The sequence below is a fragment of the Pleurodeles waltl genome, chromosome 5, assembly GCF_031143425.1.
Source record: "Pleurodeles waltl isolate 20211129_DDA chromosome 5, aPleWal1.hap1.20221129, whole genome shotgun sequence".
Classification (NCBI taxonomy): domain Eukaryota; kingdom Metazoa; phylum Chordata; class Amphibia; order Caudata; family Salamandridae; genus Pleurodeles; species Pleurodeles waltl.
Genome location: NC_090444.1, coordinates 1,608,840,119 through 1,608,865,633, shown reverse-complemented (window position 1 = coordinate 1,608,865,633; position 25,515 = coordinate 1,608,840,119). Strand labels below are relative to the sequence as shown.

Below are 25,515 nucleotides of genomic sequence, written 5' to 3'. Positions count from 1 at the left end.
ACATGTGATAAGTACGTTTAGGTTAGTTTAGTTAAGGACATTTGTGGGTAATGAGTAGTCAGGGTAGATTAGGTAGGTAAGACTTTTCCGCTCAGTTTCCTCTTCTGTGATTACCATTTAATAAACATATAGTGAACCCTTTACAGTATGTGTTAAATGCTTGTTGATCGTGGCCTTGGCATTAGTGTACATGAATTTAGTTCTATTACATTTGTGTCCTATGCTACGAACAAATCCCAACTGAGCTGTAAGATTGGGAGCTACCCCAGAGCTACCTTGCAAAGATTCCACCATTCGTTGCAACCACCAATCACAGTTAATATGGATCCCAACATGTTTTTGTCAATAAGTATGTTTTCTAAGTCACAAACAGTGCTTCCAGATTTGGTATTGGGGGAACAGTTTTAGGTCTGACTGCAGTGTGATGTTCAAGGACACCCTTATAAGATGAGTTGTCGTAAGCACTCTTGTAGTATCGTCTTCATGACTCACATAAATCATTTGTGACACTGTTCAGCATGATTACCTATTTGGATGTAAACTCAGACACCTTTATTCATGCAGTTTTTGGAGTGTTCGCTTAGATTTGTGGCCAATATTATATGTGTTAGTACTGCATGGTGACAACATTTTGCTGCCACTATTTGATGACTTAGATATCCCTTGAGGAAGCATTATAATGTCCAACACAGCATGATGGTTTATAGTTTCTCACTTAATCAGATATTACCCTCAGGAAGGGCAGAGTATGATGCAATCCTGGCCAATGTGCAGATTTATCTGACTACATAATTTCAGGACAGTTGTATTGACCAGCTACGTTATTTGACAGGAGGCACATTTCAGTTATCTACTGCACAGTTGATGTGTCACATTACACAGAGACAAATCTGTTGTGTAAGTGCTATTTATTGAAAAGTGCTGTAGTGCTGTATGTACATTGTCCATGAATGTGAGTCCATTATAGTGACATCTTCCATTGTGATCCTACACAAGGGGTAAAGGGAAATGCTTTTGACATGCTGGGGTGATGTGTCAGACAGTGCAGAGGGACAGGATTTGCCAATGAGTAAGAGAGAGACAATCACTGGGCAGGCTGACAAGATATACAGTGGTTTGCAGAACAGTCATTGAGTACAGTTGTTGTAAGACTGGCATGTTACCAAACGCTGGACCTTGGTAATAGTTGGCCATGTGGCAGGGACTAGTGCTACCGGGTACTTTTCTGTGTGAATGTGATCTGTTCCATGTCTTCTTCTTCTGATGTGTGTGTTGCCTCCTCTGTCCTTGGTGGTGGTGGTTGTGAAGGGGCAACACACACCTCAATGTTAGAAGACGTGGAGTCAGACATCCCGGTCGCTGCTACCTGTGAAGGTCTTAAGGGCAGTACTGCTGCAAGGATGATCTGCTGATTCTTAAGAATAGCAGCCACATCACGATGGTAGGCAGCCAGGTCGGCCCTGAGGGGGTCATGATTGCATTCGTGCATGCAGTGGAAGGTTTGGGGTGCGAGGTGTTGTGGCAACTCCCTTACTGCAGTGGTAAATTCCTTGACAGTTTCTTGTAGTCCTTCCAGGATGGATGTTAGGGCTTGCATGGTTGCTGCCTGATCTGCAGATGACATCATGCACGAATGCACCCCCTCTAGGCTGGCTGCCATTGTTTGCATCCCCACCCGCACCTCATTGGCCAGCTCCCGCTGTACTCCCACTACAGTTCTCTCAAAGCTGGTGCCTGTGTCGTCTGAGTCCTCAGCTGTATTGGAGCTGGCAGGTCTTACAATTTGGGTGGTGGGTGGATCCTCTACGATGGCTGCTTGTTATGTGCTCCTCCTTGTGACTGAAGGTGGGGTCTGGAGGGTTCCAAGGACATCTTGGATGGTCTGCTGGGGAATGTTTGTCAGCTTGTCATCCATGTCATCAGGGTATTCTGGGACAGGCATATCCGCAGGAGATCCATTGTCCTCTGAAATGAAATGGGGTACAATTAGTGTGTGTGTGTTGTGGCATTAGTGATGTGACATGCCTGCCTTGTGATGATTTCACATTGTGATCTTGTTTCCTGTTCATTTCTCCAGTCTTTCAGATGGGCATTCTCCCAGGCCTATGGCCCACCTGCATGTCACATGTTTAGTATTAAGTTATTGGACTTCTCAGCATCATTTCCTCTAGGTTTTAGGCCGAATAGTGAATTGCCACCTTCTTGTCCTAGTCAGGCCTCCATCTACATCCATTCTCATGGTGAGACCTTTCACTGGCTGTGGGTGCTCTGATGGCACTAGCAGCACACTTAACAATCTGGACCTGCCCCAGTCTCTGATCTTTCACATCCACTTATATGTAGTTGACATGTAGCGTATCCTAGGCATAGCATTGTTATGGCATGATATGGATGTTGGCATTGGTAATGTGTACAGCTGATGTTAGGGAATGTGTGGTACATTGGATTGCCCTGATAGTCGTAGCAGTGTCCTATTTCCTCCTCTGACTGTGTAGGTGTATTTCAGTGACCAGTTACATGTGTCCTCCCCCTCAGTGCTGTTGTCTGAGCAGTATGCCATTTGGGATGTTACATTTGTGACCCAGGCACAGGATGGACCCTGACATATGCAGCATGGGTGTGACCTTAGTGGTGTGTAGCTCCTAATGTTGATGACATTGGCTGATGTTTGCGACAACTATGGGCATTGACATTTGACAGGAATGGAGCCTTTGTCTTGTTTCAGGGGATTATTGGAGTTGTCATCCTCAACCCTCTAATTTAGGTGTGTATGATCCATGGGGAAGTTACTGCCATTGGCTACTTGAGCTGCACACAGAGCGGAGGTGGTAGTGGCAACTGGTGTCACTGTTACATTCCAGTTGTCGGTATGACTCGAGGTTAATTTGGCCCGAGTTAATGTAGGGGGTATAGTGGCTGACGTGTGCCGGGATGTCTGTTTGACGTTGTGCCCTTACCTCCTGGCGTGGCTTTACCTTTGCTCCATCATTGGCATGGCAGCATGCCCCCATGGGACTGGTGTTGGTGTAGTGTAATGGTGTGCCCCAGCTTCTCTCTGTGCAGGCCATGCCCCCATGCCATCCCCCTTTACCCATGCCACTCCATGTATATGATGACTTCCATGCATTTTGTGGTCGGTATCCCCCCCTGCTTACAGTTGACATTAGTGCATTTTAATTCCCCATGCGACTTACCCTGTATGTCCGTTGTCTCCTGTAGTCTGCGCTGTCCTGTCCTTGAATCCCTGTGACGATCTCCTCAGGGATGACGGCTGCGACGATCTCCTCCATGTGGTCCAGGGCCTCCTGGTGTGCTGGACTCCGACCTCCAGTCTGCAGTGCTGCCTTCCTGTTCCTGGCCATCTTTTCCTTGGTCCTGCGCTTGCAGTCATGCCAGCGTTTCTTGCACTCAATGACTGTTCTGCGTACTTCTGCCACACTGTTAAACTTGTCAACAATTTGTTGCCATATTGCCTCTCTCCTACTGATTGGCAACTTTGAGGTGACAAACAGTTGGTGCTGGTGTTCCGTCACCTCTTTAACCAGGATTTCCTGTTCCTCTGCACTGAAGCAACACTTTATTTTCTTCTTAAAAGTGTCCTGGTTCTTGTGTGGGTCTTCCTGGCTGGTTCCTGGTCTGTTGTCATCTTCATGGGGTCTGTACAGGCATCTGGGATCCATTTTGGCTCTCTGCTGCTGAATTGGCTGTGTTCGCTGGGAATTTTGACGCTATTGCGGCAAAAAACGCTGCATATCCGGTATGCGGTGTAGTAAATCGACCCACAGTCATTTCCGCCGTGTTAACGTCGTTTTGCTTTACGACTTGACGCTGCGGTGTGCGTAAAAACAAATGACTTACACCTGTGGTTTGCGCCGCTGGGTGTCAAAGTATAAATTTGACGCCCGCACGGCGCACCAAAATGGCGTTAGCCTGCGGTAATATTTTTGACACAAAACTGCGCCGGCGCAGTTTTGCGTCAAAAAGTATAAATATGGGCCCTAGATTTATAAAGCTTTGTGAAATGGTGCACCTACCCAATAGAGCCATAACGAGGAAAATATCTTTATTTCTCCTCATTATTTCCCCTTTCCATGTGTGCTGCATTCTGCGTGCTTTGTTTAGTTATTTATCATGAAGATATTATTGTGAAAAGAGCTAACCTATTTGAATATCTTATGTTTTTCTTACAGTTTCTGGATAAACGCACTGTGTAAGGTTGATAATGTTGGGACAACAGGTCAACATATGTTGTAGGCTGACAACAACTGAAAGGCATTAAGGCCCAGATTTAAGAGGGCCTAGTGCCATCTAAAGACACATTAGCATCATTTTTTTACACTGTGGGGTTAGATGGCCAAACATACGATGCCAGATTTACAGAGTGGCACAAAGCTTGCATTGCGCCACTTTGTAACCCCTTGCGCCACATTATGCCTACATGAAGCATAATGTATGCAAGGGGGGGGGGGGGGGGGGTCCGGCATTAGGAGGGCCAAAAGAATGGAGCAAAGAAATCTAAGAGATTTCTTTGCATCATTTTTTCCGGCATTTGTAATGCCTGCTCAGAGCAAGCGTTAAAAGAAGGTTCCCATTGGTTTCAATGGGCCTCTGGGTGCTTTGCCGGATTATCATCAACATTTTGGCGCTAATTCTGCAAGGTGCCGAACTAGCGTAAAAAATTCTGACGCTAGTTCTCTACCGTCATGGTGCGCTGTATGTTAAACACAGCACACACATGGTGGCATTCGGGGGTGCTAAGGGGCGCAAGAAAAGTGGTGCTGCACTATGTGCAGCACCACTTTTACAAAATCTGCCCCAATATGTATGTATTTCCAACTGTATGTTCCCATTTATGAATTCTCGCCTATGCTGTATTCAGAAGACAGTGTGCAGCCTTAGGGTAGTTCATTGTGATCGAAATGAGAACAAACAATAGTCTGGTCATCAATAGAATGCTCTTTTACCCTTCAATTCATTTGCGCAATGCACCTCAAGCCATCTTTGGAGTCTACCAGAAGTAAGTTGCCATTGTGAAAACTTCCGTATCACAAGCCGACAACCCAGAGAATAAAGTTTGACATCCCTACATGCCAGAGTCAGCAGTAAGCTTCTCTCGTGCTATTAAAAAACACGTCTTTATATTGATCTGAGAATCATGATCACCTCCTGCTAGAAGATAAGGTGCTGGTGGACGAGTCCAGGGTTCGGGCAGTTTCCAAAATATATCCGGTGATTATCAATCTACTAGATACACTACAGACTTGAGGGCAAAATTGACTGAAATATTAGCGGCAGATTTACTTTTACACAACGTAGCAGCCAAAATTGCTCTGCTACGCTTTGTGAAATGGAAAGAGCACAACAGGATCAAATCCAAGATATGATGCTGTTTTCCTAACTCCCTGCACTGGCACAGAATAGTCTGCCAACACGCACAGCATTATATCAAGCATAGTTTTGGTACTGAAGGGGTAGCTTTCAACACAAACACTGTGCTGTAATACTTTTCATACTTTTAATGTGTGCTGTACAATGCAGCACATATGAAAAGCTCGAAAAATGTAGGCACTGATTTATGCCAAAGTGGTGCACTGCGGTGCTGCACCAAAAATACCAGCGCCACGCTGCGCCATTTCCAAAAAGCAGGGATGCGCCATATTTACAGGAATACAGCGCACTCCTGCGATTCCTCGTGCGCTGGCGGTGAATTAAGCTGCTTCAGCCAACGCTGGCATCCTTGTACCATAGTAGAAGCATGCCTGAGTTGAGGGGATAGATTGTCTATGTGCAGGAAGTTGTCCCTTCCTGCACATAAACAAACTATAATGGCGATTTGGCACTTCTATGTATGCTGCAAAATGCAGCACACAGAGAAGTACCAGAGCGTCATTTTGGAATGATTGCTCACGTGCAGGAAGGGACACCTTCCTGCACATAAAGAATCATCCATGGCATTTTGCTTCTTCTATGTGTGCTGCAGAATGCAGCACTCATAGAAAAAGTAAAAAACGAGAAGGAATAAATGCATTCCTCCTCGTTTAGCCATGCTAATGCCACCCCTGGCAGATATCTCATAAATCTGGGGCAGCGTCAAAAGCAATGGGTGCTGCGGTGGAATGCCCACTGCAAAACCCATTGCAGTTTTCTACGTTAGAGGGGCCCATAAGTACAAGGGGGTGTAACACCACAAAAATTACGCTATGCCTCCTTGTAAATATGGAGCAGTGATGAGCGCCACTGGGGCGTAACAAAAAGTGACGCTCCATTGGCGCTAGGGGCTCTTAAATCTGCCTTGTAGTTTTTCAAACCTTGCTCTACAGTTATACCTGCCTCTAGGAAGTGTAAGTATTTGAGGCAATGTCTGTTTACCAATGTTAGGAGATAGGGATTTGCGTCCAAATCCATGGCTGGTTGCATGAAAATTCGTAGTATGCGCACTTGATGCAAACTAGCGCATTGTAGTACTTTGGCTAACTTTCCAATGAAAATCCTGTTTTGCTTTGCAAAGTAAATACCACCACAACACTTTGCGCCAGGTTTGTATTACAAAAGTAGCACAGGCCTAGTTCTAAATATTAGTAAATATGTCTCTTATGGTACACAGAAGAGGGTGCTAGGCCACATAATTATATTCCATTTGCGGCAAATTTGCCTTTTTTTTTTAACGCAAATTTGGCCCAAACTTAACTCCATATTTATATTTTGACTTTAGACACATCTAATGTCAAAATATAGGAGCTTGCACCATTTTTTGGATGAGTGAACCTACCTTGCCTCAATAAGATGCAAGGTAGGAGTTCCCATCCAAAAAATGGTGCTCGCCCCATAGTCCCATATTTATCACCCTGTGCTAAAATTATGCACGAGTGGGGGGAGGGGCTAAATAATGGTGCCAAGTTTGCTTAGCACCATTATTTAACGCCTGAGTCACACAAGGCGTTAGGGGACCTGTGGACCCTTTTCCATGCGTAAACACCACAGAATGGGTCCACAGGTGCCCTCCCCAAGCCCCAGGAACATCCCCACCAGAGGGACACCGGAAGATGGGGGACCCATTCCCATGGTTTTTGCCATCGGGGATCCTAACTTAGGGCCCCTGCATGGCACAGGGTGCAATGGCCATGCCCAGGTGACACTTGTCCCCTGTGGTGGTGTAGAAAAGTATCCTCTTTTTAGCTTGTTTACCCCCTTTTTTGGCCTGTTTGTCGGTGTGTTTGACTCTGTCTATTTGGATCCTGCTAACCAGGACCCCAGTAGTTATGCTCTCTCCCTCTAAATGTGGTTGTTGGATACTGTTCTCACAGAATTCCACGCATAATTGGCATACAGGTGCCCCCTTATAAGTCCTAGTATGAGGTACCTAGGTACCCAGGGCACTGGAGGTTCCTGTGGATCCCTGTGGGCTGCAGCATTTCTTTTGCCACCCATGGGGAGCCCATGCAAAGGCTTCTATGGGACTGCCATTGCAGCCTGTGTGAAATGGTGCATGCACCCTTTCACTGCCATTTACACTGCACCAGGTTATTTATAAGTCACCCTTATTGCAGGCCTTTTAGCCCTGAAGGCTGGGTGCAGAGTACCTGTGTGTGAGGGCACCCCTGCACTAGCAGAGGTGCCCCTATGATCTCTAGTACCATTTTTCCGGACTCCGTGAGTGCGGGGTCACCACCTATGTCCAGCTTCACAATAGTAGCTCCGATTATGGCCATGTTTGGTATCAAACACGTTGGAATCATACCCCAAAGCTTTTGAAAGCATTGGTTGTATGATTCCATGCACTCTGGGGGCTCCTTCGAGGACCCCCAGTACTGCCATTACAGCCTTCTGAGGTTTTCCAGGCAGCCCCGGCTGCTGCCACCTCACAGACTGGTTTCTGTCCTCCTGTTGCTCAAGCAGCTCGAGCCCAGGAAGGCTTAACAGAGGATTTCCGTTGGGAGAGGGGTGTTACACCCTCTCCCTTTGGAAATAGGTGTTACAGGCTTGGGAGGAGTAGCCTCCTAAGCCTACTTGAAATGCTTTGAAGAGCACATTTGGTGCCCTCCTTGTATAATCCAGTCTGCACCGGTTCAGGGCCCCCCAGTCCCTGCTCTGGCGTGAAACTGGACAAAGGAAAGGGGAGTGACCATTCCCCTGTCCATCACCCCCCCTGGGGTGGTGCTCAGAGCTCCTTCAGAGGGTCCCTGGGTTTTGCCATCTTGGATTCAAAGTTGGCAGGGAACTTTGGTATCATCTGAGTGGCCAGTGCCAGCAGGTGACGTCAGAGCCCTCCTCTGATAGGTGCTTACCTGTGTAGCTGACCAATCCCCCTTTCAGGGGTATTTAGGCCCATATTTATACTTTTTGACGCTAAACTGCGCTAACGCAGTTTAGCGTCAAAAAGTTTTGCGCCGGCTAACGCCATTCTGAAGCGCCATGCGGGCGCCGTATTTATTGAATGGCGTTAGCCGGCGCAAGCAGACCGGCGCTGCCTGGTGTGCGCGAGAAAAACCACGTACACCAGGCAGCGCCGGCGTAGGGGGAAAATGGCGCATGGGCGTCTTAAAATGGGGCAAGTCAGGTTACGTCGAAAAAATCGTCGTAACCCGACTTGCGCCATTTTTTAACGACGCCCATCCCCCATCAACATGACTCCTATCATTGTAAAGATAGGAGTCATGCCCCCTTGCCCAATGGCCATGCCCAGGGGACTTCTGTCCCCTGGGCATGGTCATTGGGCATAGTGGTATGTAGGGGGGCACAAATCAGGCCCCCCTATGCCAAAAAAAATTATTAAAAAAAAATAAAAAAATACTTACCTGAATGTCCCTGGGGTGGGTCCCTCCAGCCTTGGGTGTCCTCCTGGGGTGGGCAAGGGTGGCAGGGGGGGTCCCTGGGGGCAGGGGAGGGCACTCTGGGCTCATTTTGAGCCCACTTGTCCCTTAACGCCATGCCTGACCCAGGCGTTAAAAAGCGGCGCAAATGTGCCGTTTTTAGCCACGCCCACTCCCGGGCGTCTCTTTTGCCCGGGAGTATAAATACCACGTAAAGGCCTGGGAGTCATTTTTTAGACGGGAACGCCTCCCTTGCATATCATTAACGCAAGGAAGGGGTTCACGCTAAAAAATGACGCACATTCCGGGAACTTTGGCGCTATACGCCTCTAACGCCATAGTATAAATATGGCGTTAGTTGGCGTTAGTTTAGCGTCGAATTTGCGTCGAAAAAAACGACGCAAATTCGGCGCAAACGGAGTATAAATACGGCCCTTAGGGTCTCTCTCTTGGGTAGTTCTTCAGATTCAGATTGCAAGACTCCAGCAGGAGTCCTCTGCATCCTTTACTTCACCTTCTTACTGAAGAAACTACATCTGGACCCCCCAGGAACTCTACAAACTGCAACAAAGAAGCAAAGACGACTTCTGCAACTTTGTAACTTCAGCTCCTGCCACCAACTGCAACTGTTTTGAGGTTGTGCATCCTCCGAGGACTGCCTGGCTTCAGCCTGCACCAGAAGAACAAAGGAATCTTCCTTGAAGTGAAGGAGTCACTTCCCTGCTTCAGTAGGTAACCCACTGCAGCGATGACCGGTGGCTTGGCTCCCCTCTCCTGATTAAGTGAGTGGATCCAGCATCTTGGGTGGTGGACTGAAGTGGTCCAGATGGTCCTGACGTCCTACTGTCCAACTTTGGTGGAGGTAAGAGCTTGCCTCCCCACACAAGACTCTACTTAGGTGCACCGCGTGTCTTGCAGTTCGAAAGGCTTGTTGGCATACTTCCTCCAAGTCCTTCATGTATCATGAAGCTCCGGCCCCATGCACTCTATCCTGTGACGCACAGCTTCCTGAGTGGTTCTCTGGCGGCATGGGAGCCTTTGTCATAGTGTGCGTGGGCCTCTTCTGCAACTTCCATGTCCCTGTGTTGTGGGACTCCTGTGTGTGCTGCCAGGTCTTCTGTGGGCTCTCTGAGTTGCTGAGGGCCCCTCTCATTTCCCCTCCTGGATAGAGTCTATCTGGTCCCTCCTGGTCCCGGGCAGCACCATTTTCCGCTAACTGCATGCTTTGCGTGTGCCAAGGCTTGTTGGCTGAATCCAGCGACACAAACCAGACAGCAATCATCCATCCGGCATGGGACATCATCTGAACCAACCAGGAACCCGCATCTGTCTTCTTGGGTGCAGTATTGACTGTTGTTCTTCACCAGTGGTTCTCCTTTTGCACCTACATCCGGGTTACCTGGGGCTCCTATCCTCCATGGACTCTTCAGTGCTTCTTGCGCTCGGTCGCCTTCTTCCACTGGTCTTCAGGTCCAGGAATCCTTTGTTGGTGTCTTGCAGTCTCTTCTGGTTCTTGCAATGTCTTCTTTCTCATGTTCTTGTGTGTTCTAGGAAAGTTACTGTGATTTACTCCGGCCTTCCTGGGTTCTGGGGTGGGTTTTATTACTTACCTTCAGTGTTTTCTAATACTCCCAGAGCCCCGCTACACACTACACTTGCCTAAGTGGGAAACCAACCGACTTTCGCATTCCACTTTCTTACTATATGGTTTGTGTTCCCCCTAGACCCATTTCTAACTATTATGATTTTCACTATTTGCACTGTTTTCTAACTGTATTTACACCTATTTCTGCATACTAGTGTATATAATTTGTGTATTACTTACCTCCTAAGAGAGTATAGTCCCTATGGTTTTTGTGGCATTTGTGTCACCAAAATAAAGTACCTTTACACAGAGTATTTTCTTTCATGTGTGTGAGTACTGTGTGACTACAGTGGTATTGCATGAACTTTGCATGTCTCCTAGTTAGGCCCTGGCGTGTATCCACTCTACCCCTAGAAAGCCTGGCTTCTAGACACTGACTACATTTCACTAATAAGGGATAACTGGACTTGGTATAAGGTGTAAGTAGCTTAGGTACCCACTACAAACCAGGCCTGCCTCCTACAGCTGGCCACTGGGGTGGTGGGCATGACTCCTATCTTTCCTAAAGCAGTAGTCATGTTTTTGGTGGTTGTGCTCCAGGAAATGGCACTAATCTGTTTAGAGACATTTGTTTGCCTCTAACCATGCTAGCGTAATTTTTTGACACACAACCCCCTCCTTCCCTATCGCCACCCTCATCTGGCTAGCGTCTTTTTTTAAGATGCTAGCCCAAGTTTAGCATCGGCTTGAGACATTCTATTAATAAGGTGCCCAGCTGGCATTGTAGAATGACACAAGCTGGCGCTATACTTTTTGGTGCAAAACTGCAAGAATGCAGTTTTGCACCAAAAAGTATAAATATGGGCCAAGATATTAGAATACCCAAAGAAGCAGCTATTTATTCCTCTTTTAAATTGTCTAATGAACATTTTACATGGAGTCCTAAGAGATTGTATTTGTTCACTTTAGGACTCATACTTCATTCTCTAACTTGTATAAGTAGCTGAGTAGCACCAGGTACGTTTCTGTACCCTATATGGGAATGCACTGTAACTTATTCAGTGATGTGGGACAAGGACTTGTTTCTGCAAAACCTCTAAATCTAAATTTATTTAAATGCATAAAATCCTTGACCATTTGAGCAAGTGAGCCGTCCACCATTTTCCCTGGCCATTGTGTATGGCAAAATGCGTGAACGTGGTGCCAACAGTGATGAAACTATTAAGCAATCTTTAAATATTGATGGTTGGATAAAGAGAAGGTATAGACTTATATAAGGTGTCACAACCGAGATCAATATTACCAACAGACCATACATGACTTTTGATGGAAGTTTGCTGTAGAAGTGTCTATAACATTTGACATTTTACCAGAGTGTGGCCCAGATTTACCATACTTTCATGCAGCAAGCCACCTTGCTGCGCTGCATGAAAGGGCAGGAATGCACCGTATTTACCATTATATAGCTCATTCCTGCCCTTTCCACGTGCTGGTTCACTTTCGGCTGCCTAGCACCAATGCAGACACCTTTGCATCATGGTGCAAGGTGCCTGCACTACAGGCAGGATTGTTGTTGTGCAGGAAGGGACACCATTCTGAAATAAAAACAATCCTCAGAGGCATTTTCCTCTTTCTATGTGTGGTACAGAATGCAGCACACGTAAAGAGGAAAACAATGAAGAGAAATAAAGATATTTCTCTTTGTTACACTTCCCCTAGGGAAGCATAGCATTTTGATGGATTCCCAGGTCTACCACTAATGGTAAATCTGGGAATGCCCCAAAATTCATGGGTGAATGAGTGGGAACACCCACGCTCCACCGGTGGAACGCCTCCATGGGGCACAGTAACGCAAGGAAGCGATTTGGGCTGCCTTGCATTACACCAGATTTATCAGATTAATCTGACTTTAGGGTGCGTTGCTCTTGTGCCCCCTTGCATGGCGCAAGGGCGATGCAAAACTATGATCACTATGGGCCTAGATGGGCTTGCAGTGTAATATACTGTAGAAATCACAACAACAAATTACTAGTCTTCAGAATGAAATCTCTTCTCTTTTATTTCAGGTGGCCACTGCTATATCTTGTCCCTGGGAAACAAAACAACTGATAAAAGTAAATGAGGCGACAGGGCAAGTAAGGCCCGTGTGGATGGTAAATATAATGCAAATCCTCTCCACCTAAACTAAAGGAATGTTCCAGAGGATTCGTTACTGGATTTTCACCTAACAAAATGTTAAGCCAAGGTTCATTCCTCGTTTCTTCAGGGGCTTCTTGTATATTTTGACCCTGACAAAACCTGGGTGTTGTGCGCTAAAACAGTATTGCTACCAACTGACTCTGATTGCATCAAGGAAAGCCAAGCCTAGGCATGGGGTCAACAGAAGATCACCCGTAGTGGTGATTTTGTGTGCTGAAGTTAATAACTAGAAGATTGTGTTTCATTATTGACTGGTATAGCTGGAAAAAGACCTTAAAATTCATTATGAGAAACATGTCCTGAACACTTGGATGAGAAATGGATTGTAGTTTGGCAGTCTTACCCAAGTGTATTGCCGACCGTTGGCAGACATTTTGTCTGCAGCACACTAATGTGCACATATAATCTGAGCCACCAGCTGCTTTCTTATGGTGAGTGCTTACATGTTGGGAGATCTTTCCTCATGAATGACAAAGGCATGATCATAGAAAACACCTGGATTCATGTTTTCTTAGAAAGTAAAACATTTTTCTCACTGAAAAAGAATGGAGAACTGCTGTTCAAGCCAACGTACTCTCTCATTTGGATGGTGGCAACACTCTGCTTATGGCCTCCCAGTCTCCACACTGCCCCTCAACCCCTTGCAGGCATCGTAAACAACACAGCACATCTCATCCATGGTCTGTAGAAAGGTGACCAGGTCACCCCATCCTGATTCAATTTCACTGGCTCTCCTTGGCTACCCGCACTGTCTTTAAAACCAGCTGCTTAAAAAAAAACAACATGACCAGCACCCATGAGTATCATTCTGAAACAATCAGCATTTCCAGTGGCTCTAGGAACACCACAACCAGGGCACAATCCGACTGGAGCCAAAGAAGTGTAATAATGTTAAAAAAGACACCTTCCTCTATGCATCAGGATCTGCTATGACAATCCTGTAATCATCAGAACTGTCCCAACACTGCTCTAATTCAGGGAAGAACTGAAGACTCACCTCTGCTCTAATCATGCGTTTCTGATTCCAGGACCCAGCTACCTCTTCATTTTTTTGTTTTATGTACCTTTGCCTTTCGTCCAGGGGTATTGGCTGGAATCAAGCTATATGGACACCACTTACTTAAACACAAGCAAGGTGTGCGCGGGCGCTCACATGACGCGCCACAATGTAGAGCTGCACATGCAACCCTTTACAATGGTAAGTAAATATCTTTTGTACCATGCAAGCCTTTAGTAAGTGTGGCCCTTGGACTGGAGAAATATGCACTGTTCACAAGGTCCTCGGTGTAATTCTCTGGAAAACAATCCTTGGAAGACATTGTGCGAACGCTTTCATAAAAAGTAAGGAGTCCTTATCATCCAGAGCTGAATATCTTACCAGCCCCTGGTCAGCATTCACCTAGGACTCTATACGCTAAAGTCATGGAACCCAAACTGGGTTACTCACAGAAAAGACACCTTGAATCCTGTTGTGAGTTAAGTAAGAGCTTCGTTTGTTAACACGTCCCCTACTACATTTCAAAACGTTCTTATGTGTTGCAATCGGTTGGTAGTTACAGCACTTATGATACAAATACTTCCAATTTCTGTACATATTTTGTATAGTCTGGCACATCACAAAACAAAATAAGGATATAATAAAGCAACCAGTTGTAAATTTATTAGGCACAAAAATATCATGCATATCAAATTAGCACTCTCGGTTTTTGTAGATTGCATGTAGTCCCACAATACATGATCCTATTATTATATGAATATCTGTGGTCTTGTGACATTTTTTAGCAATTCAGTTATGTACACGATACCAACACTGACATACATTCCTACTGTATGTACTGTTTGCATCGACCATATTCATTTAAAATAATGTTTCACAGTTCCTTTTATACGGCCATCTCCAAGGCAAACCCCGTGCACTTCAGAAGTCACCAATCAGTCTGTCTTCTTTGATGTCCGTCGATAGCGCAATACTGTGACAATGACCCATAGGTTGAGCAACAGCATAATAATAAACCGGACTAGCACTGGAAAGAAAAAGATATTTAAAATTAAATATTTTGAAAAAATACGAGCAATCAATCCACGCAAATGCAGACCCAGAAAAAGAAACCATATTTATGTTGTTTTTTAGTTTGAGATGTGACAGAGCTCCTCTGCTCATGGTGTGCTAACATCTCACATTGTGCCCCATACGGAATACTGGTCTGTTTCCTTAGCTATAATCCACAATAAACAGTCCTTTTATCCCCCAGCATAATATTTACATTACAAATTTTGTAAAGATTTTTAGCCCCCGCCTCTTTCAATTACGAAAAATGCTCGAACAGATGGTCTTGGTTGTAACACCAGTACAGAACCACAGCAAACCACGCAGGAGAGATGGATAGTAGACTGCCACTAGGAATAACAGGACGCAGTGTAATGAGGGTTGCAGTAAATAATCAGTACATTATTACCGCAAAGGCCCTCGTTACGAGTGGCCGGCCAGTGTAAAGTCTTTGGCCCTAGACCCGCATGCAGAGGCAGGGATGACACAGACACATATTTGGGGTGCGTACAACTGGCCAAGGGCACGTTCACCCGGCCCCTTCTATTTGCAGGCGCCATGTCACTTGTGATGCCTGTGCTGGATGGGTGTTGGGTGAGTGTGAAAGCCAGCCCTCGGGGAGTGGCTGAATAGTGTGACGTGTACAGCAGGGCACATCACTCCCGAACGTTACTGAAGAAAAAAAAATGAGTTCAACCTGTGGGAATGAATAAAAAACAAAACAAAACACCACAGAGTCTCTCATTCTCATCAGGTAGACCCAGGACAGTACAGGGTAAGTGGAGAGGTGCAGCTGGAAGCATCTAAGCATCATGTCATGCATCTGTAGTTTAACCAGATGGCTCTAGGCAAGAAGGCGGAGTGGATGGAGTCTGGATCCCTAAACAGCATGTCCATGAGATTACAGTTCACCTATGTGATGTTGGTCAGTCCTGCCTGCTCTAATGGGGTTAGAGTTGATGTTAACAACTCAAACTGGGCATCCATCAGGAGCACTGGTGGAGTCCACTGCAGAGGTTTATTTTGAGGTGTTCTGGCTCAATGAAAGGCAAACCATCAAAGGCTGGTGGTGTTTGGATGTCTTCCTCGCAGTCCCCGGTGCCTCCAAGTACCTGTCGGTGGAGCAGCATCAGACTCATTTCTCGTGCCGGGATTCTCTCACACAGGAATTCCCTTGAGGCCCTTTTTGTTGGGTTGCCACGTGACAGCACAGGCTGTGCGGGGCCTCATATGGGCCACGCAAAGGGATCACTGAAGAATGGCCAACGGCCACAGCCAAGTTGCTCGTGCAACCACAAGGGTAGGTGATCCATGTTCGGGTGTGCTCTTGCCACCAGGATTCAGGTGCATGTGGGGCCAGCAGATAGTCTCTAGGTGGTTGGCCCTACACAGTGCCAGGAGTGACTTTAGTCTCTTGGTGGGTCGCAGTTGTAAGGCTCCACTCTGGTGGTGAGATGCTCCTTAGGTGTTTAGGGTGATGCACGTGGCAATGAAGATGTTGTTACCATTTAACAGCCTGTATGACAGGTGGCAATGACTTGCTTGGAATGAGAATGACTGGAGGGATTTCCTAGCCATGTAACCTGTTACCTCATGGGTGTTATTCTCCTTTGGCATGTGCAGTTGCTAGCAGGGATGCCATCTGCTTCAAGTAGCTGGTGACAAGTGGCTGAATGGTCACACTGTGAAGCGTGGGGCAGATATGTGATTCGCACATGTAGGTGGCTTACGTTCAGTACTCCTGCTGGGCTGTCTCCAGTGACGTTGCTGCACCCCGGTACTGTTTTACAACATCAGTCTCTGTCAAGGTTGGTGCTGGGTAGGAAGTGCCTTGTGCTCAAGGTGTCCTCTTGTGAGGCCTCCGCTCTTTTGTTACATGTAAATCAGGTTATGAGCGCTCTCCTCCTTTTCGCTGCTCTTCTGCTTGCTGCCTCACTGTGTGTTGGGTGATCTGTGGTTCCCCACAGTCTTGGACTTTAGCTGTGATGCCATTCTGTGAGATCTCCGCGCTCATGCATCCTCAAGTTGGTGTAGTGGCACAAGCGCACTTCAGGAGTGCTCCCCTGTCTCGTCAAGTCTGCATGACACATTGGGGCCTCCTGCTTGCTGTGTATATGGGTTGGCTTGCCAGCTGTCCTCACTGCTGCACTGCTGGTCCTCTGCTGGGCGAGTGGCTTCTGACGGTTGGCGCGCTACTCGCCCCTTAGTGCCTTTGGGTTGCCCCCTTGGGTTGCTCACCATTTTGCCTCCTCTTCTACAGAGACCTCAGTTAATTTTGCATGCATTGTGGACTGGGGGCAGCACGCAGACTCCTCTGCCTGCTTTCCGCAGGGCAGGTGCACTTCCCCCTGGCACTTCACTCCATTATGCTTACTGTGTCAACAAACCAGCAGCTAGGGGGTGCGCAACACTTGATGTACTGGCCTCAGCTTCTTTCACTCTGGTTATGGTGGGAAGACCATTGCCATGTGTCTCCTCCTTTCATGGGCTGACAGTACCAAGATGCGAGCTAGCAAACCTGATCAGGAATACTCCCACCCTGGAAACAATTGCAGGAATGTCTTTCGGTCTCTGTAGCTGCTGGGTGGCCTCTTGCTTTACTGAGCCAGAACTTGCTTCTCTCTTTCTGCGGGGCAGGCCGGTGCTCTACTTCGCCATGGGCTGCGTCGCTAGCTAGTTCTTCCTCCTAATGTTTTAGTTTTGTCCTCTACATCTGTGTGCTCTGACTGTAGTCACTTGAGCTGGTGTGGTGTGAAGAGAAACCACTAGGGGCGCTGTAGGTACTGCTCTTCTCAGGCCGCAGCCATTACTTTGATGATGCGGGCCTCGCGGGATACTGGAGATGTAGGTGCAGGGGTCTGCACAATGCAGGAGTGGCCTCGTACTCTTGCAGATTGCGACTCTTGGCCAGCAGGGCTGCTGTGGGGGATCTCTTCTCTTCCTTGCTGCAGAAGACAGGTAGACACCGAGGGTGTATGGTGCACTCTGCACCCGTTAGAGTGGGAGGTGGGGAGCTGGTGCGCTATTGCTGTGCCTCGGGTGGGTTTGTTGTCTGGTCTTGCAGGCACTGTATGCGGGCTGCACTGCTCGCAATAGATGTAGCTGTGAGACGGGCCGTGGTCATCTCATTTGCAGGCAGGGGGCTGCCTTTATCTGCAAAAAGCCGGCACACCTCTCTCTGGGATGCTACACTGCCCTTGTACTGGTGCTAACGATGCCTGCAGGTGCTGCTCTTGCACAGAGGTGGTGACGGTGCGGAGGGTGTCCGCTGCTTGGCAGCACATAGGCACCTCAAGCACTGAGGGCTCACAGTGCTGGCTGTGACAAATGAGGCATACCATGTAGAATCGTTATTTAAAACACCGAGGGGCAGACTTAAGAGCCTCTAGCGCCTCCTTGCACCACATTAGCGTAATTTTGTTTTACGCTAATGTGGCCCAACGCGGCCAAAATCGCCGCACAAAATTTACAAAGTGGCACTCAGAGCAGGCATCAAAAAGGAAGCACACCATTGTTTACAATGGGCCTCGATGGGCTTTGCAGGATTAGCGTCAATATTTTTTACGCTAATCCTGCAAAGCTCCGAACTAGCGTCAACAATTCTTACGCTATTTCCCTAACTACAGCCATGGTGCTCTATAACTTAAGATACAGCGCACACATGGTGGCATTAGGGGGGTTGCTAAGGGACGCAAGAAAAGTGGCAATGTAATGGGTGCAGCGCCACTTTTCTTAAATCAGGCCTTGAATTCTGAATGTTTTGCCTGTTTTTTGGACCTTCTCCTCCTGTGACATTTTGGCAGGTTTAACATGCCAGAAATTATACCTGCCGAAATTTAACAGGGAAAAACCATACAGTAATTACCCTATTGTGCGGATTGAGGCGTAATAAACACCAAAATCTGCATGTTATTTCCCAGAAACTCATAATAGGTGCTATATGTCGTAATCAAGGCCATAGTATGTAGTTTGAGAGTGTCCTGGCTGCAGGTGTGCTGAGATTCACCTGAGATCTTGAGCTTCTCTGAATGATAAGCAGGGGTATTGGTCATGATAGCTTTGCAAATAATCCCGTGTGTGTGCTATTGAATGTTTCCTAAGACTTCATGCTTCTTCCTTATGAAGGGCTTGACTCTCACATGTGGCCCACTGCATTATTGCCCTTGGCCATTTAGCTACCATAGACCTTTGTTCGTTTTCCAGTGCAAGGTGATGTTTTTCTTTCCTAATAGGCTAACAAGGTCCAAGAATGTTGTGCCCTCCCTTTGTGCTTTGGGGTGTGACTCTGTGCCCAGGATGCAATCCTCAACTGGGTTTAAGTCTTTACATCCGCGACTTCTGTCAGTACCTCAGTGACCTCCTGTGAATGTTGTACCACTTCTGAGCACAGCCATATCATATGTTTAAACCCAGCCTGCTTCCCTATCATCAGAGACAGTTAATATGTGCTGCTTCATACATCGCTAGAAGCGTAATATGCCCTATAATATACAATGAAATGGATGTACTTGAATCTAGCATTTTGAGATACCTTATGAGGAAATGCCAACATTTTTCCAATTGTTTTTCAGGAAGCCTTCTTCCTAGATCCATTTCCCCACTTACTCTTTTAATCCTTCCACTGTATCTTCTGCTGCCGTCAGCAATGCTCACACAGCCATGTGCTTTGTTTCCTCCTGGTCCTCACAGAATGTATTGTTTGTACAAATTAGTCCTTTAGTGGTTTTATATACACTATTCCCCATATTTTCAATATCGCTGTGATCATGGTTCTGTGTCTCACAATTCACCTTTAGGGAGTCAAACTGGTCCCAGGTTCACAAACGTAGCAAATGAACCCCATAACCCTAATAGGACAACTACTGAGGTAATTCTTTCTGCCTCCCTGGTATGCTATTCTCTGAATGACTGAGAGTCCAGGCCACCCGGTAGACCTAAAAGGGGGAACGTAGGTGCATATGGTTTGTCCCACTGAGTTCTGTGTAATGCTCTTCCTGATAGAGACTTCTAAAAACAGATTCCTCAGCTTGTGAATTTTCCCCAAGCGTCAGACTGAATCCAATAATTTTTCATAGCAATTCCCTCTCATGTCGGTGGGTGGCATCATGAGGCTCTGCATCTGGATCATCTGGCTCTGGATATGATGTTGGGGCCACTATAATTGTCACCTCCACACGCCAATGTCAGTTCTTTTCTGTCAGTGCCTCCGAATGTGGAGACAAAACTTCTTGAATTCTGTCACTTCTGGCAGAGATTTTTCCCTCAAATTTACTTCAGTGTGCAGGTAATGTCACCCCGAAGACTACAGACTTTAAACCATGCTTTGACTGTAATCAACAAATGTAGATGACAGACACCCACTATGTCACTCTATTGTGCTTCTGCTCCAAGCAAGACACTGCGTTGTGTCAGTGGGACATCAAGACGAACAAGATGGTCATATGCAACCAGGAACCATAACTCACAAACTTCACTGAAGCCTGTAAGTTGAAGAAGCACTCCCACTGGAAGTTGAGTGTGCAGGTTCACTCCTGCTCTCGTTTGAGGCCGCTCCTGAGATCGGTCATCATCAAGTTTGCACAGTTGAGGTAAGTCCAAAAAGTCAGAAAAAAAAGTCAAAGAATGTGTCTCCCTCATCCCGCCACTCAGAATCGCACAACGTTCCATGCAGCTATAGGCTACTGAGTCATTTTCCTCTCTGTGGAACCCATTCCAATGTGGCACACCATGAACGGACAACAACACCGCAACAGCTCCAGCAGTGAAATGGGGCCGTGGACCTTTGGAGTGTCCTCAGGCCCCATGGATCCAAGGGAGCCTCCAGTTGTTTTACCATCAGCTGATTAGTTCTTGATGTAAACTGCCCCCCTCAACCTCAGATGGAGACCCCTTTACAAGCCTCAGTGCAACTGGCTTCACCTCTGGTACCACGCATGATCCCTTGGTTTCATGACAGACACAAGCGGCTTGAATGTTAACACCGATGCCGGAAACAGATCCAATAGTTATGTTGGACTCAGAGACCCATGCTCTGTTGTCCACAACTCGACAGTATGCCCATTCAGAACCAGACACCCATACCCTACCGTACGATGTTGGAGATAATGACATGGAGAACAATGAGACAATGCAATCTCGTTGATGACATCCAGGAGGCGAGCGTTCTGGACACTTCCCCCAGACATTGGACTTTCCTCACCAAATCCAACTAAGGCCAATGAGAAGTCTGCCTTCTTATTTAAAGTCATTCAGAGGGCGGTGGAGATCTTTGACTTCACCTTACCCACCCAAGAAGTCAAGATAAGGTAAGCCCTCAACCCTGCACAGTACAGCCAGGATCTTCACCTCCTATTTAATGAGGACTTGATGTATATTTTGGTGGGCAGTTAGGCCAGGACACTACCCTCCAGTTAATGCTGGAGGCAAAATGGTACAGACCTGCTCATGGAGACCCGGAATTCCTGCTACACCACCCGCTCCAGAGAGTTTAGTGGTCCAAACATCTGTTAGTCAATTGAACCCAATGCATTCTCTACCACTATCCCTGACAGGTCATCCAAGAGGATTTAGACATTTGCTAAACAAATGTCCTCCTCGGTTAGTCTTGCCCTTAGGTCTGCAAATGCAACATGCCTTTGGCGCTGTTATTTGCACGTTGTATGGACAAAGTGGTGGACATCTTAACAGCTGTCCCAGACAAAATCTGTACAGCCTTACAGTGGATGATCTTAGGCAGATAAGATGCAGCAAAAATATTTAATAGAATCCTGTCTGTGACTACGGGCTATCTGGGTCAGAGATAGAGACTGGTTGTTACTTCAGCTATTTCCTGGTGCCGAAAAAAAGATGGAGGCCTTCGCTCCCATCTTCGATCTGCACTCTCTGAACTTCATGTTTAAGATGGTCACTGTTGGAAATGGCCCTCTCAACAGGGTCACCACCCAAACCTTTTGTCAGATTTTTGCTTCTTGGCCCTACTTATGACTCTCTGCACTTTACCACTGCTAACCAGTGCTAAAGTGCTTGTGCTCACTCCCTTAAACATGGTTTGATTGGCATGTAACTGATTGGAATATTTCAATTAAGTGTGCATCATTTGTAGAGTGGCATACTGTTAGAAACGGGGTCTTTGGCGGCGCCGGACACGGAGTCGTGTAGACCCCCAAGTACAGTACCTTTGATGAAGAGTGAAAACAAGCCGATGCGCGAAGTCGGGGATCGCGGCGTCTGTGCGAAACGCTGGATCTGTGCACTTCGAGGGGCGTCGGTCACAACGTGGTGCGGTGACTTCCACGGAGTCGTGGACTTCAGCGGAGCTGTGGCGGCGTCGGGCCTGCGAAGAGCGTTGCGTTCCAGCGAAGGTTACGGCGTCGGGTGCAGGCGGCGTCACCGGGATTCAGCAGCGGCGTCGGTCCGGAGTCGTCTGAAGTCGATTTCCTTGGATTTCTACCAGCTTTCCTTTCAAGGGCCCAGGGACTGGATAGGGCACCACTTGTCAGAGCAGGAGTCTCTCCAGAGACTCCAGGTGCTGGCAGAGAGAAGTCTTTGCTGTCCCTGAGACTTCAAACAACAGGAGGCAAGCTCTAACTCAAGCCCTTGGAGATTTCTTCACAAGATGGAAGGCACACAAAGTCCAGTCTTTGCCCTCTTACTCTGGCAGAAGCAGCACTGCAGGAAAGCTCCACAAAGCACAGTCACAGGCAGGGCAGCACTTCTTCCTCAGCTATCTATCAGCTCTTCTCCAGGCCGAGATTCCTCTTGGTTCCAGAAGTGTTTCTCAAGTCTGTAGATTTGGGTGCCCTTCTTATACCCATTTTAGTCTTTGAAGTCACCTTTCTTCAAAGGGGACTCACACCTACTTGTGAAATCCTGCCTTGCCCAGGCAAGACCTCAGACACACACCAGGGGGTCGGAGTCTGCATTGTCAGAGGCAGGCACAGTCCTTTCAGATGAGAGTGACCATTCCACCCCTCTCTCCTAGCAGAGATGGCTAATCAGGAAATGCAGGTTACACCCCAGCTCCCTTTGTGTCACTGTCTAGTGCGAAGTGAAAAACAACCCAACTGTCAAACTGACCCAGACAGGGAATCCACAAACAAGGCAGAGTCACAGAATGGTTTAAGCAAGAAAATGCTCACTTTCTAAAAGTGGCATTTTCAAACGCACAATCTTAAAATCAACTTTACTAAAAGATGTATTTTTAAATTGTGAGTTCAGGGACCCCAAACTCCACATGTCCATCTACTCTCTACGGGAATCTACACTTTAATCATATTTAAAGGTAGCCCCCATATTATCCTATGAGAGAGACAGGCCTTGCAACAGTGAAAAACAAAGTTGGCAGTATTTCACTGTCAGGACATATAACCCACATTACTATATGTCCTACCTTATCTATACACTGCACCCTGCCCTTGGGGCTATCTAGGGCCTACCTTAGATGCCTTACATGTAAGAAAAGGGAAGGTTTAGGCCTGGCAAGTAGGTACACTTGCCAAGTCGAATTTACAGTGTAAAAATACACATACAGTCACTGCAGTGGCAGGTCTGAGACATGATTACAGGGTTACTTATGTGGGTGGCACAACCCGTGCTGTAGGCCCACTAGTAACATTTGATTTACAGGCCCTGGGCACCTCTAGTGCACTTTACTAGGGACTTAACAGTAAAACAAATATGCCAATCATGGAGAACCAATTACGTACACATTTTAAACAGGAGCACTTGCACTTTAGCACTGGTTAGCAGTGGTAAGGTGCCCAGAGTAACAAAAACAGTAAAATCTGTCCAGCACACATCAACAACCTGGGGAACAGAGGCAAAAAGTTAAGGGAGACCACGCCAAGGATAAAAAGTCTAACACATACCATATACCCAGGGCCTGTAAATTAAATGCTACTGGTGGGCCTACAGACATATTGTGCCAACCACTTAAGTACACTTTAAAACATGTCCCAGGCCTGCAACTGCAGCCTGAAGGCAGTGTCCCACTGCCATGTCAACTTGGCATTTAAAACCCTTTGCCGATCCTTAAACTCCCTTTCTATTATATATGTGACCCTGCGGTAGACCCTAGGTAGCCCATAAAGTAGGATGCTGTGTAATTGAAAGGTAGGATATGTACTTTTATGTTGTACATGTCCTTGTAGCGAAAAAACTCCCAAATTTGTTTTTCACAGCTGTGAGGCCTGCACCTCTCACAGGATAACATTGGGGATTCCTTACTAGATTTAATATGCTGTAATTTCTACACCAGATGTGGTAGATATATCAAGTTTGGTTCTATGAACTTGTAATGATAAACCCTTTTTAATGGTAAAGTCAGATTTATCATTACACGTTTAAAAATGACACTTTTAAAAAGTTGGCATTTTCCTGCCCTTAGCCCTCTGTGCCTGCAGCCTGCGTTAGGTTACATGACTGGGGTATCTGATAGTTGAGACTTTGTGAATTCACCCCAGACAATCACACAATAGTGAGATTAGCAGAGCTGCATGGGTCATTAACTTACTTGATGGGGGCAGAGCTAAGCACAACTTCACTTACACTTGAATGGGCTGGGCTCTACCACCACACATTAGGCTGAGCAGCCCTGTATTGTCAGTGCAACCAGCTAGGAGCCAGTGCAGGGGAGGAAGGAAACTCCTGGAACTTCAAAGAACCCTTCTAGAACCTTCTTCCAGCTTGCTCTCAAACCCACTCTTCAGTTTACTACTGAGCCTGTGAAAGGACTCTCAGAGGACTGCCTGCTGCTGTGCACTCTACCAGCCTGCTGCTGTACCTAGAATGTTTGCTTCACTGCCTGGAGCCTGCCTTGAACCTTCAGATGCCAGCTTTGCTGTGGAGCCCTGCATGTTCACCTGCACCAAAGACTTCAAAAGTGGCTCCAAGGGCTAGTTTAGGGGCCTCCTGTTCAGAGCCACAAGGACATAACAGGCTCCCATCATCTTGAGCCTGTACCTGGACCCATCCGAAGTGAGTCTTAAACTTCCAGGAAGTCTCCATTCACTCTTGGATCCTTAGTTGTGGTGCTAAAGGTGCCAAGGTAGCCATTTTCTAAAACTGAGGACTTGCTATTTTGAACCTTAAGCTTTAAAAATTCATAACTCCGGTTCTACTAACTGGATTTTTATGTTTTTGTGTCAAATCATTTTTTTAAAATATACTATATTTTTCTAAATTGATTTGAGGTTTTATTATGTTATGTTGTCACTGTGTCGCTGCTTGGGCATTGCATCATATTGCCTATAAGTTTAGCCTGACTGCTTTTTGTACCCAGGGTTAAGCACAAGATAAATTAGTGACTTTCTGTGGTTCACTATGCAAGGGATTGTGGCTGTTGGTTGATCAGGGCTCACACCTCAGTCAACCGACAGCCGAATTTCGTACACTCACCCTGACCCAAGGTCTGTTTGCCCTGAATCTAGGAGACTTAATGGTAGCATTGGATTTGCAGGGCGCATATTTTGAGACTACTTTCCTTCAGTCCTACAGATGTTACTTGCAGTTTGAGGTAGGCCACTAGCACTTCCAGTTCTCTGTGCTCCCCTTTGGCAATAATGGTGCACCTTGAGTGTTCGCAAGAGTGATGGTGGTGGTCGCAGTGCATCTGTGGAGGTTGGGAATAACAGCCTTTCCATACATCATGGTCTGGCTGCTGAACACTGGTTTGCCTCAGGCAGTCATACACCACCTCCAGATGACGACCAACCTGTTGGCATTAATGGGGTTTTCTGTCATGCCTGAATCCTGCACAACAACTCCCTTTCACTGGAGCCATCCTACACACTGTGCTCTTGTGAGCTCTGCCTCAACAAGTCCAGGGCATTTGGGGTATGACTCCAATGTTTCAACCCTTGAACTCCATGCAGCTC

General features: G+C 46.8%; 1 protein-coding gene across 1 annotated transcript in view; it reads right to left on the bottom strand.

The window, feature by feature from the left end:
• Positions 1 to 14,229: 14,229 nt before the first annotated feature.
• SLC66A3 (solute carrier family 66 member 3) overlaps positions 14,230 to 25,515 on the bottom strand; it is a 91,020-nt gene continuing 79,734 nt past the window's right edge. Inside the window, exon 7 of the mRNA XM_069235938.1 lies at positions 14,230 to 14,618. Within this exon, the coding sequence (XP_069092039.1) occupies positions 14,527 to 14,618 (92 nt within the window). The 3' untranslated portion in view covers positions 14,230 to 14,526. The remainder of the gene's footprint in view (positions 14,619 to 25,515) is intronic.